This window comes from Bos javanicus, chromosome 4, assembly GCF_032452875.1.
Source record: "Bos javanicus breed banteng chromosome 4, ARS-OSU_banteng_1.0, whole genome shotgun sequence".
Lineage (NCBI taxonomy): Eukaryota > Metazoa > Chordata > Mammalia > Artiodactyla > Bovidae > Bos > Bos javanicus.
In genome coordinates, this window is record NC_083871.1 from 5448179 (window position 1) to 5461205 (window position 13027).

Sequence of the window (13027 nt, forward strand, 5' to 3'; positions counted from 1 at the left end):
GCCTTCCAAAAACAAATGGTAACTGGGCAGGTATTTTCAAAGAGACCCAAGGATGGAACACGTATATAAAATAATTGAATCGTGTGAGAGGTTGGATTTGGTGCGGGGTGTGGCTCCATTTGGTGCCAAGAATGTCTGGATCCTGTACCGGGTGTGACTGGGTCCGGTGTGGGTGTGGCTGGATCCGGTGCGGGGCGTGGCTGGGTCCGGTGTGGGTGTGGCTGGATCTGGTGCGGGGTGTGGCTGGGTCCGGTGTGGGTGTGGCTGGGTCGGGTGCGGGGCGTGGCTGGGTCCGGTGCGGCTGTGTGTATGTTTGGGGCCGTGAGTTTGTCCTTGGTGTGGGTTAAGTGCTGGTGACGTGCCTTCTGTGGGAGGCGGAGAGCGGTGGCTTCACCTTCTGAAGTGACTCCTGTTGATTCCATGTAGGTGTCGGACGGCAGGTGCCACAGAAGCCCCCCCGAGGCGCCGCTCGGGCCCCCCCCCAGCTAGTGCTGCCCCCGCCCCCACCCTACCCGCCTCCTGCCGCGGACGCGGCCGAGCCTCCTCTTGGCGCTCCCGGGGAAGGCGCTGCTCCCGAGGCCTCCAGCCCAAGGCCAGCCCCCGCACGTACGTGCCTCTTGCTTTCCTCCGTGTCGACACCTCGTCTCTGCCGTCTCTGGTGTCAGGGCTGGGTTTCCAGACTTTCCGTTCTTGCCTGGGGATGTGTGTGTCTCTCCCCTCCTGCTTTCCTTGCTAAAGGCTCGACGCAGTGTGTCTGGTTAACAGTGAACGCACCTTGGATGCCCGGCAGGCACCCGTGTAACATTATTTAACCCATTAATCATTCAGAGCGCGGTTAGAGTTCAGCCAAAACTGTATCCTGTGGGCCGAGGCAGCCAGCCGGGAGCAGAGAAATGTTCCTCGAGTTGGAACCGGCCTCAGAATGCTCGCCAGTGGCCAGGTCAGCGTAGCACAGCGATGATGCGGTCACACCGGTCGTGGTGGTGAGCCCGCTGCGGCCGGCTGTGAATGCCGGTGGGCAGGGGGCTGTGCTCCAGAGATGACGAGGACTTACCCATTAGAGTCTGTGAACCCAGTGGCCAAACATTAGTCCTAAAGAAGGGGAGGCTGAGGCCCCAGGAGGGGACCAGCTTGATTTGAGTCTAGCAACAGCCAGAATCGAAGGCTGGTTTTGTTTCTGCTTCCTGTCACACCTCGTCTGAGATCATCCTTTCTTGTTTCCTGGGATTTCTTTTGAATTTTAACAAACACCATGTAGAGCATCCCTGCTTCCAGACAGGCCTAAGTTCTTTATATATACCTACACATACGTACAGGATTTCCTGGTGGCTCAGTGGTAAAGAATCCACCTGCCAATGCAGGAGACGCAGGTTTGATCCCTGGGTCAGGAAGATCCCCTGGAGAAGGAGATGGCAACCCACTTCCAGTATTCTTGCCTGGGAAATCCCATGACCAGAGGAGCCTGGTGGGCTGCAGTCCATGGGGTTGCAAAGAGTCAGGTGTGACTTAGTGACTAAGCATCAGTAACACACACACACACACAGAGGGCATCGTCCATATATTGAGCCTGTGTGTGTCCCTACTTCAGGGCTCCTGAGCTATACAGGATGCGTATTTATAAACCAGGTACCCTCCAGGGTTGCATTTTCCCAACAGCATAATGCCTCTGTGCATTCCACCCGGGGAGCAGCTGATGCCTATGTCCCACATGAGCTCTGCAGCCCTCTGCTTAGGAAGTTCATCCTTTTCCACCATCCAACCACTTGATCTTTTTCTATCTTCCTTGGAAATGACAGCTAGCTCCCTGCCAGCTTCTGGGTAGAGAAGATAATTGTTGAATTACTTACCAACTTTCTCTAGGCAAAATAATCCTGATTCATTTTATCTCTTTTCACAAAAGACTTCTTTTTCATCCTCAAAATACGTTTGATCATCTTGACATTGGACCTACTTCCAAATGCAAATGAAGTTTGTAGGGGATTCAAAAATGGAGGATTAGACAGATGAGTCAGAAAGATGACAACCGAGGCTTGGACAGCTCCAGGGCTGTTTCATCCCTGAAGAGGGTGGGTTTGAAGCTCCGCATGCCAGGGCCCAAGCTTTCAGTGGCTGCTCTTGTGGCTGCCATCCTTACCTCCATGGATTGTCCTCCCTGGGGAGCCAGTGGGAGGAAGGACTGGGTGGAGAGCGGGGCCCCTGGCAGCGAGGAGGGGCCACCGCCCGGGGGCGCACACTGGGTGGGAGAGCCAGGCGTACACCTGACTTCTGTCAGCCTTCAGACCTCAGTCTCCTCCAGCCTGCCTGGGTTTGAGGGTGGTGTTGGCATGTGTGGCATCTGCCAGGCACATGGGACAAGATTTAGCAGCTGCTTTTCTTTTGTTTTGGCCGTGCCACATGGCAGGTGGGATCGTAGTTCTCCGCCCAGGGTTGAACCTGTGCCTGGGCATTTCCAGGACGGAGTTCTAACCACTGGATGACCAAGTCCCCAGCTTGTTAAAAGCTGCATCATCCTGGAGAAGAGTTTGTTCCTGCGTCCCTCCAGTGCTGAGGAGCCACACTCCACCCACCCTTGGGAGCCTTTGAGACAAAGGTCTGTGCAGAGGTTGGACCCGCACCAGACAGAAGGGAAGGTCCCTTGTGTTCCCGTCTGGAGGCCCCATCCCCTTCTCAGTCCTGGGTCAGTTGCACACCTTAGTCTCCCCACATGCGTGTCCAGGGGACTTCCCCTGCCCTCCCTCTTGCTCGTCCTCTCAGACACGCTCACAGAGATGCCAGGAAGAGAGCATAGAGCCACAGGGGGTGCAGAGAGAAGGGCCCATTCATGCTAGGACCACCCAGAGCCCTGCGCCTTCGGCCCCGGCCCTGCCTCCTGCCCCACCACCACCAGCCGTGGGTGCCCCGGGAGTTAAGGCATCCACTTTGAAGCATTTACTTACCTAATTAGCAGGACTCTGCTGAGCATTGTTTACAGTGTGAAAAACTGGAATCGACCACTCAGCCAGGGAGAAAGCAATTCACCGGCTTTGGTTCAGGTCTTTTAATAAGTGAAAGAAAAAGAATCCTTTGTTATCATTTGTTTGATTTTCTTACATCATGCTGAAATCTGGGTACTGCTCTTAGCCTGTCTCCAGGGCACCGTGGGTTGTTGGCACATAACGTACTGGGTGTGATTTTACCCTGTCGGCACACACACCTCACCTGTGCTCTCCTTAGACGTCCACTTATTTATAGTCGTGGGAGCTCAGTAGGGACGTTCGGATGCCAGCCACACACGCTGGTGTGTTTCCTCCTGAGTTCAATGTTAGACCTGTGTTCTCTCTGAGAAACAATGTGTCTGTGGTGCAAACAAGACCTGACCACCTGGAGGCCAGGTGAGATCTCGCTCTGTGCTGTCTGGGGAAAGCCAGTGAGGAGGAAGCTGAGCCTGAAGCAGCTTTGCCACTGGCCCCAGTCTCCCAGGTCCAGCAGCCGACATTAGGTGTCTTTGACCTTCAGTCTCTGCTGGCCACTCCCTGCACTTTGCTCCTGCTGTGCTGGAAGCTCCCTCCAGACCTCTTCTGCTGTGCACCTTCTTTGTGATCTGTACCCTGGTTGGTGTCTCCACCTAGGTTGTTACAAAGAAGTGAAGTATGTTTTCTTGAAAACCAGTCAGCACAACCAAAGATAGGATGGACAGAGTTAAGTAGCGGCGAATCAATAACAATGGCTTTTCAGGCAGATGTGAGAAGGTGGTAGAGAGTGTGCATGCGTGTGCGCTCAGTCGTGCCTGACTTTTTGAGACCCCATGTGCTGTAGCCTGCCAGGCTCTTCTCTCCATGGGATCCTCTAGGCAAGAATATTGGAGTGGGTTGCCATTTTCTTCTCCAGGGGAGCTTACCGACTCAGGGATCAAACCCCAGTCTCTTGTGCCTCCTGCACTGGCAGGCAAATTCCTCAGCACCAGCACCACCTGGGAAGTGAGAAGATACGAAATAGGTCCTCTGCACCACACCCTCAACTGTGATCTCGCCTGCTCCAGAGCCTTCTGTGCAAGCCATCTCCCTGTCCCTGGTCTTGGTTGCTGTCCTCACGCCTTTACTGGTGTTCCTGTCACTGCTCCCAAGCCTCCCGTCCATCCCTGGCCTTCTGCCAGCTGATGTGAGCAACCCCTGGGCCCCAGGCCCTGAGCAGGGACAGACCTTCCTTCCCATTGTGATGCTTAAACTTTGAGCAGCACTTGGCCCGTGGCTATTAAGATCATGCTGACCCAGAACAAAGGCTCACTAAAGGAGGTGTGTGCTAGCCGAGTGCCACGCTTACCTGGGGCTCCTGCGCTTTTCTTTGAAACTTCCCTGGTGGCTCAGAGGGTAAAGCGTCTGCCCACAATGCGGGAGACCCAGGTTCGATCCCTGGGTTGGGGAGACCCCCCTGGGGAAGGAAATGGCAACCCACTCTGGTACTCTTGCCTGGAAAATCTCATGGATGGAGAAAGTTGGTAGGCTACAGTCCATGGGGTTGCAGAGAGTTGGACACAACTGAGCGACCTCACTTTCTTTCTTTGGGCTCTTTTGGAATCGAAATTGGTTTGTAGTCAGAAAGTCACTGTACCTAGTGTGTGTGTCTGATTCTAAGAGGCCTCCTGTAAGTGACTGGTCCTTCAACTGCTGGGGGCCCGCCTGGATGCCAGATTGATCGGAGTGCTCCCTGCACTCAGGCCCTTGCCAGCAGGGTGGGCCTCTGCTGGCCCTGCCCCATCCTGGGAGCCTGTCTTCAGCACGGCTGCCCCTCCCCGTCATCCTCCAGCTGCTCGTCCTTTTCTCACCATACTTGCTACCGAGGTCAGTGTGTGCTGCTCCACTAGCTGGAGCTGCTTGGAGGCTGTCGCGGTCTTAAAGGGCGTCCAGCCCCAGCCCTGAGGTCTGTCTGTGGATGCTCTCCACAGTGTCAGCAGGGCCTCACATGCAGGCAAGGTGTGGAGACGTGGGGCTTGTAGCAGCCGTCAGCATCCCAGCCAGGGCCCCCGTTCCTCAGCAGTCTCCTGTCTGGCCCAGCTGTCAGGAAGCCCTCGATGCCCCCACCTCAAGTGTTCACCCCCTGTGTAGCCCCTCCTCTTGAACATGGACTCCCATCTAACGAGTAGAATGTGGCCGCAGTGGAGTCACCTGTCGCCTCTGAGATTGGGTGCAGACAGTCTCTGGCTTCCATCTGGAGCCTCTCATGTGCTCACCCCAAGGGAAGCCGGCTGGCACATTGGGATCTTCTCTACAGCGCGACCCCATGGCAAGGGCACAGGGAGCCTTCAGCTAACACCCAGTGGGGAACTGAGGCCCTTCACCCACTGACCTGAGAGCTGAGTCCTGCACAGCTGCCAAGCAACAGGCTCACACAGGCTCCCCAGTCGAGCCTGCAGGTGAGACCACAGCCCTGGTCCACACCTTGATTACAGCCTGTGAGACCCGGAGTCAGAGGCACATGGCAGAGCCATGCCCAGATTCCATACCCACACAGACTATGGGATAGATTCTTATGCTTTGAAGCCTCTACATTTTGAGGTCATTTGATCCATGGCAGTAGATAACTAATACAGGTTGCAAAACTCCTGTCTTAAGCCTGCTCAGGTAAAAATCTCTCACCTCGTGGAACAGGAGTCCCAGGAGGACACACTTCAGGGCTGAACCTGAGGCCCAGAGTTGCCATCAAGGATCTCCCTAGTCATCTCTGAGGTGGGCTTCCTCCTCAAGCTGGCCAGGGCACCATGGCCATTCCCTGCATCCCATCCAGATGCCACAATTCTCAGAAGAGGGGAAGAGACCATTTTCCTAGTAATTTCATAGGAAAAGGAAGCCTTTCCAGAAATGGCCAGTTGCAGAGTTTCTCTCGTGTCTGGTAGACCAAGGTTGGGTCCAGGGCTGACCTAGTCCCTGGTGAGAATGGAATCCCAGAAGAGGAGTCAAATGCATCCTGACTGCCGGGATGGGAGTCAGCTTTCCCTGGGTGTGTGGAGCTGCTGGTCAGCACAGGCATTCTGCTCACTGGGAAGTGTGGAGAATGCATACTGCTTCCACAACCAACAGTGTTCACCACATGTGGGATGCAGCCTGTGATTTCCTTCTTGCATCTGGAGAGCAGCAGGTGCAGAGGGAAGACTAGGTGCCAGGGGTGAAGACAGGTACATGAGTCCAAGAAGTGTGGCCACACACCTGGAAGGCAGAAGTCACCAGGGCACTGTCCCCTCCAGGGACAGGCTCAGTGCGGGACTGGCCAGTTCAGGGCTGACACCCAGCTCCATTTCTCATTCCTACTTTTACAAACCAAAGGGATGACAAGAAATGCTCCTGGCGTCAGCATGCGTGCTCCTAGAGCCCAGAGACGAAAGGGTTCAGTTTCCTGATAGTCTTAGAAGCTAAGGAGAGAATAGAACAGAGTGAGCGGAGTCGTGTGTTCAACCCGTCAATCTTTGGAATCCTATATCTCATTTAAAGTCACTTTCTGCTGCAAGAAGCATCAGTAAGTCTTCCATGGTGAATTTAACTTAGGGTAAACAAAACGCAGCCTCGTCAAAGTAGGTCAGAGCAAATGTGAAGCTGCGTGGACTTGGCCTCTGCATCACTTGGTGCAGGATTGCGGGTCCCCTGGCCTGGTCCGAGCTGTCACCCTCTCCCCGGCACCCTGGTCAGGCCAGCCTGTGGGGTCTGAGGGGTTGAATGCTGGTGCATACGTGGAGGAGAACGATCTCAGCCTTGTGGCACAAAGGTCATCGCAAGTAGGGTTTTGGTGATGTGTTTGAACTTCCCTTGCAGAAATGTAGCAACAGGAAATAGAAGTTCCTTGGCCTGTACACTTTAATCTTTTCATTTCTTATTAATAAGCTTTCATATTAACCTTTGGATATCTAATCACGTGCATTGGTGCTTCATATGCATGTCTAAACCAGTATAGCTGTGCACATGGATTTCTGCCCATCACTAACCAGCTCACTCTCTGACTTCAGTTTTAGTTGAACCTTCATTGTGGATCATGCTGGTGGAGTTTATCCACTAGCTGCACTGAATTCTTTATTTAAGAAATCTGCAGTATTTGTTATGATTAAGTTATTAACAAGTTAGTAGACACTTGTTTCAGTGACAAGACCCTGGGGATTTTAGAAATCAATGCATAGAGAGCTCAATTTGTTTTACATTTGATTTACAGATCCTCAGTTTGTTTTATATTTTTAAAATTTTACTGTCCAATGATTGTTATACATTTTCCTACACCAGGCTGGAGGAAATCAGCCTTTCCTTGGGTATCCATTTCTAAGATAATTGGCAAAGGATTTTAAAGACATAGAGGGAAAAGGGAGCCATTGTCTCCTGTTCTAAATGATTTATAGGTTCAAGCACCACCATGACAACCATTGTGATGTTTCAAGCTAATCATTTTTCAATTTGTGAACAAGTATTCCATTTTAAAGAACTTTGGGAAATTCTGAATTAAGGGAATAAAATGAGAGAAATAAAGTATTTTCAATAGAAGATTTGAGTTTGCTCAATGTGAAATTAATAATAATAACAAGAACTTGCATTGTTGGCTGTGTGACTCAGCAGATCTGAAAATCTAGAAGTGTTTTGGGTCCGGCTGTGTGGTTTTCTGGCAGAATAGCTGTCAGCAGATCCCCATGCTTCCAGATGAGAGCTTCTCTAGCTCAGAGAAGAGCTGGCCTGAGCTCAGAGTACACAGGACAGGACAGGAACTTCACTGACGGTCTCCCTATGCGGGGGCCAGTCATCTTCAAAGTGACCTAGCGTCTTGCTCTACAATTGGAAACAACATTAAACACTCAGCCTGTTTCCAGACAAAGCAGTTAATTCTACAGCTCATGACACAGTGGGCTTCCCAGGTACTCAGCAGTAAAGAATTTGCCTGCGATACAGAGACAAAGGAGATGCAGCTTCAGTCCCTGGGTCAGGAAGATCCCCTGGAGGAGGTAACCGCAAACCCACCCCAGTGTTCTCCGCCAGGAAAATCCCATGAACAGAGAAGCCTGGTGGGCTACCATCCACAATGGTTGCAAAGAGTCAGACACAGCTGAGCGACTCAGCACACACACACACACACACAGCTGACACAATTCTGGGAATCTTGTTTGTCATGGAAGCACCCTTGAAACCCTACAGGGTTGGGGGGTGGGGGTGGGATTCAGAGCAAGCCCAGCAGAGCACTCTTGCCCTTCTTGTGTGTACTGGCTGCTTCCTTCCTGTGGCAAAAGGACCCGTCACACCGCTGCTCCTGCTGCCATGGGAAAGGGCACAGCGTCCAGGGAGACAGGAACTGGGTGGTGAGCAAGTGACCTTCTCATCAAAGGAAGGAAGTTGGCAACTGTGGGAGCAGAGTCTGTCCCTGCTCACAATATATTTTAAAAATGGGTGGAAATTGTAACCTGTTATTATGGAACCTTGAAAAGCATTACATCTATCCAATATGAACTAGACTGAGTGCTACTTAGGAGCAAAGCAATAAGAATCATGATAGAGTTATGCAGTGTTTAAAAAAAAGAAAACCCTGTGAAATTATTTCCTTTGGCTAATTGTCTTTGGGCACTTTATTTCGAAGCTATGTCGCTGTCTTAAACAATTGAAGAACTTAGTGACAACTCAGGGAAGCCCAGGTGTCCACTCAGCCTAGGTTATGCCATCTAGCTGGTGAGAGCAGATTGTTGAAATTTTAAAAGTTTTGCAAGCCAGTTGTTAAATAAGTGAAAGTGAAAGTCGCTCAATCGTGTCTGACTCTTTGCGACCCCATGGACTATACAGTGTGTGGAATTCTCCAGGCCAGAATACTAGAGTTGGGTAGCCTTTCCCTTCTTCAGGGGATCTTCCCAACCCAGGGGTTGAACCAGTGTCTCCTGTACTGCAGGCAGATTTTTTACCAGCTGAGCTACTAGGGAAGCCTGTTGTCAAATAAAGCAATTATTAAAAGTAAAATATGTAAGCTTGCAAATGAATACTATTAAAAACAAAGGTACATATTAAAAACTCAGCACTTTCTAATTATTTTACTAATGTTTTACTATTTCTGTATTCTTGAGGTTATGTACGTTGAATCAATATGATTTAATAATATGATAGTGAAAATGCTATATGACAGCATACATCTTCCCAACACCACATTCAGTGACTGATAAGACCTGGAAATCAACCAAGGAAGGAGCATTTACACCATGGACATTGGCAGAGGTTCTGTGTCAGGACTGATTTATTGTCTGGTAATTGTCCAGGCATACAGTGTAACCCTGGGTAATGTTAATAGAGCAGATTAATTATAAAAGCATATCAAGCCAATGCATTGTGAAAAGTAGCCCCCCCCAAAAAAAATACTGAAAAATGATTCTCCCATTTTTCAAAAACCATTATTCAACTCAGCAAAGTCATTCACCTGATGGACGAAGAAGCCAAGTTCTTCATGGTTTCATGTTCATCTTACTCCTTAACATAAAATGATTAATCCACACTGGTGTCAAAACTACATGTGTTTGTCAAAGGTAATAATAAGCTGGCCATAGGTAAAATAATTTGGCAAAAAATAATAAAAGTACTGTGTGTATCAATTGGTCATATACAATTTACAACAAAGACTGTTGCAGTCTTTATTATCACTTACAAATTCTTTATAGCAGTGCAACCTTATTGTTCTGTCTGTCCCTTTTCCTTTTTCCAGAAGAGAGCTGGTGACTAGCCATTTATCAGCCTCCCACCACAAAGCAACAACAAATATAAATAGGAATGCTGAAAAGAAGTAAAATAATTTAGCTAAGAAAATGGATGGCAACATTATCTTTGATTGTCTAAGTCACTGCTCAAGCTGTGAGTTGACACAATCAAACAGGTGTCTGTGTCTCTCAGAAGTTTAATTTGCTGCCTAAGTTCAGGTTCGGAGAAGGCAATGGCAACCCACTCCAGTACCCTTGCCTGGAAACTCCCATGGGCAGAGGAGCCTGGTGGGCTGCAGTCCATGGGGTCGCTAAGAGTCGGACACGAGTGAGCGGCTTCCCTTTCACTTTTCACTTTGGTGCACTGGAGAAGGAAACGGCAACCCACTCCAGTGTTCTTGCCTGGAGAATCCCAGGGACGGGGAGCCTGGCGGGCTGCCCTCTATGGGGTTGCACAGAGGCGGACACGACTGAAGCGACTTAGCAGCAGCAGCAGCAAGTTCAGTTTGGTTGTAAAAAACAACTTTTCAATGCCAAGAGTTATGAGAACTTCTTTCTGGGTTCACATAAATTTAAGTTCTTCCTGGAAGTAAGAAACAGACAGCTTGATTTTTTAAGAATGGTTCAACATTCTTATTTAATACCATTATTGTATTTGATTAGTTAAAAAGTGAGTAGGAATTATAAGCCTACCATTTTCTTACTGACAGTGGTCTTCTGAAATGTTGTCTTACAGATTTTTTGTGAGATGCTGGAGTTTAGGCACAGCCATTCTGTTTTAATCCCTAAGCCTTGAGGCCTTCAGGGCCTTAAAGATTCTCCATGCAATGGCCCTTCATCAGACGGTCAGTCTCTCACTGGGGAAAATAGCAAGACCCAGAAGTTTCATCCTTGAAAACAGTGGTCAGCAGGCACATGCCATTGATGACCTTTCTCCAGCCCAGTAAATCAATCAGTATTTTCTGAATTCATGCTTGAGCCCTGCTTAGCATCAGCATTATCAAGGTTTGATTGATTGATCTGCAGTTGAGGGCATTGCTTTGCAATGTTATCTATTTTTCCACTGGAGTTCTGAAAGCAACTAAGACTTCTTTCCAGGAGGTAAAAAAATTGGTTTTTGCCTACCAGCTGGTCACTGTCTCTGCCTGCAAGGACTTTCAGGTTTCTGATCAAATCCAAATCATTTTATTAGACCTCAAAGACAGCAGTGAGTGCTGCTGATGTAACTTTTCCAGGGGACAGAATTGGGTGTGTTAGATCAATAGGTCCTTTGAACAACTGACACAGAGAGAGACTGGAAGGAAGTGGATGATACTCATGAACTTACATACAAAACAGAAATAGACCCACAGACATAGAAAACAAATTTGGGGTTCCCAAAGGGGAAGGGGGGAGGTACAAATTAGGAGTTTAACATTAACATGTACACAGCACTATAAATAAAATACATAACCAACAGGGACCTCCTACATAGCATGGGGAGCTAACTGTACTCAGTATTTTGTAATAACCTATAAGGGAAAACAATCTGAAAAATAGATACATATATGTTATAACTGAGGGCTTCCCTGTGGCTTAGATGGTGAAGAATCTGCATGCAATACAGGAGACCCAGGTTCCATCCCTGGGTTGGAAGGTCCTGGAGAAGGGAATGGCTACCCACTCCAGTGTTCTTGCCTAGAGAATCCCATGGACAGAGGAGCCTGGTGGGCTACAGCCCCTGGGGTCACAAAGAGTCAGACACAACGTAGCAATTAGCACAAAACAAACAGCATGTATAACTGAACCACTATGTGGTACACCTGAAACTAATTCAATATTGTAAATCAACTGTACTTCAATAAAGAAAGTACATTTCAAAAGCAAGAAAGAAAGTGGAGGAAACAGTGGTAACGTGGTTTGGCCGACACCTCACTCTCTATGCAGTGCTCAATCCCCAGGGCCTTGGTGATACTGAGAAGGGCGATGTTTTTTTGGCAGTTTGTGTTCATGTTTCACCCTTTATTTTCCCCCACAGTTTATTGCTGTGCATCATTCCCTACCCATGCCAAGCACTTCTGATGGACGGCCCCTCCCTGGAGCTCCGTGCCTCTGACTTTTCCCTGTGCCTCTGCTGTCCTGACTCTGATTCTCCTGTCGATCTTCCATCTGTCAGCATAAAGGGCTCATTTGTACACCTGCAACTCACTTTCCTTAGAATTGACATATAAGCGCAGAAACAACAGAGATTTGTTTGACTGAGGTTTATATTTCCTTGTAGGAGTAAAGAGTTTTATATGTAAATTCTAGGTTGATAATTTTCTGTCTGAAATTCTTCTTTCACAGATACACGGATATGTTTTTATTAAGAACCTTGATTTATTTAAATTCATTATTAATTCCTACTTTTCTTGTTTGATATTTGGATGCAAAATTTCTTCTCCACTTTCCTTTCAGCAAGATGGTGTCCATAAATTGACCAGTGAGGGCAATGTGGATAGAACTGAAATAGTCTATCTTCCTGGTAAAAATAAGTGCCTAAGCTCATGAACTCTAATATAACCTGTAGGGATTCACAACTCATGACCTATGGTTATCCTTCTGGGATATGTAGGACCCAACTTTTTTATAGATTTTTTTTAGATTTTCTTATTACTGTGTCCCCTGCCATTTAGAGAGTTTATGAAAAGAAAACAGGAAGAAGATCTTGTGTCTCACTTCATCTGTTCATGAGGCATGCAGTCATTCAACCACTGATTCACTGACCATGGGTACTTGCTCGATGCCAGGAGGCTTTGGGGGCTGTTAGACTGAGTAGCAAATGACCTCCACCCATGGCCGCTTCTTACTATGGCTCCCCATGGGAAAAGAGGTAGCAATGGAGCCACTTGATAAATGCTGGTCTGCAGGTTTGTGCAAGTGGGAATCAGGCCCGGAGGCGTAGCTGCCATGTCCGTGTAGGAGTGTTGCCCGCTATTCCTAGAGACTGAGGTCCTTCTCCCATCTTGAGAAAATCCAGGAGTCACCTTAGCAGTCCTAAGACACAGCAGGTGAAAATACTCATGTGAAGACTTAGGGTTTAGGAGAAAAGGCTTGCTGTGGTAAATTTTTACTATTGTGCAAAGATACATTTGAATTGGAGAGGCTTGTCACATTTCCCTCCAAAAGGTTTTTTTAAACATTGTTCTCAAAGAAAAAAAATCAGAAAGTGTTTTTTACTTAAATGACTGTTGTCTGCTTGATCACGATGAGAATGGTGGCGATAATGTAAGAATTATTGCAGCTGACATTGGTAGAACCCATAAAGAAATATAAGCTAGAGCTTCTAGAAATATATAGCTAGAGCTATATGTAACCAATCCAGTGCCACGTGATGGGAAA

At 48.4% G+C, this 13027-nt stretch overlaps 1 protein-coding gene across 4 annotated transcripts in view; it reads left to right on the forward strand.

Moving 5' to 3' along the window:
- Positions 1 to 13027, forward strand: part of COBL (cordon-bleu WH2 repeat protein) — a 304124-nt gene that overhangs the window by 219129 nt on the left and 71968 nt on the right. For 2 of the 4 annotated variants that reach the window (XM_061413309.1, XM_061413308.1), the window contains one exon: positions 427 to 606. The exons of the other annotated variants lie outside the window; for them this stretch is intronic. In XM_061413309.1, the coding sequence (XP_061269293.1) occupies positions 427 to 606 (180 nt within the window). The remainder of the gene's footprint in view (positions 1 to 426; positions 607 to 13027) is intronic. 4 annotated transcript variants of the gene reach the window in all.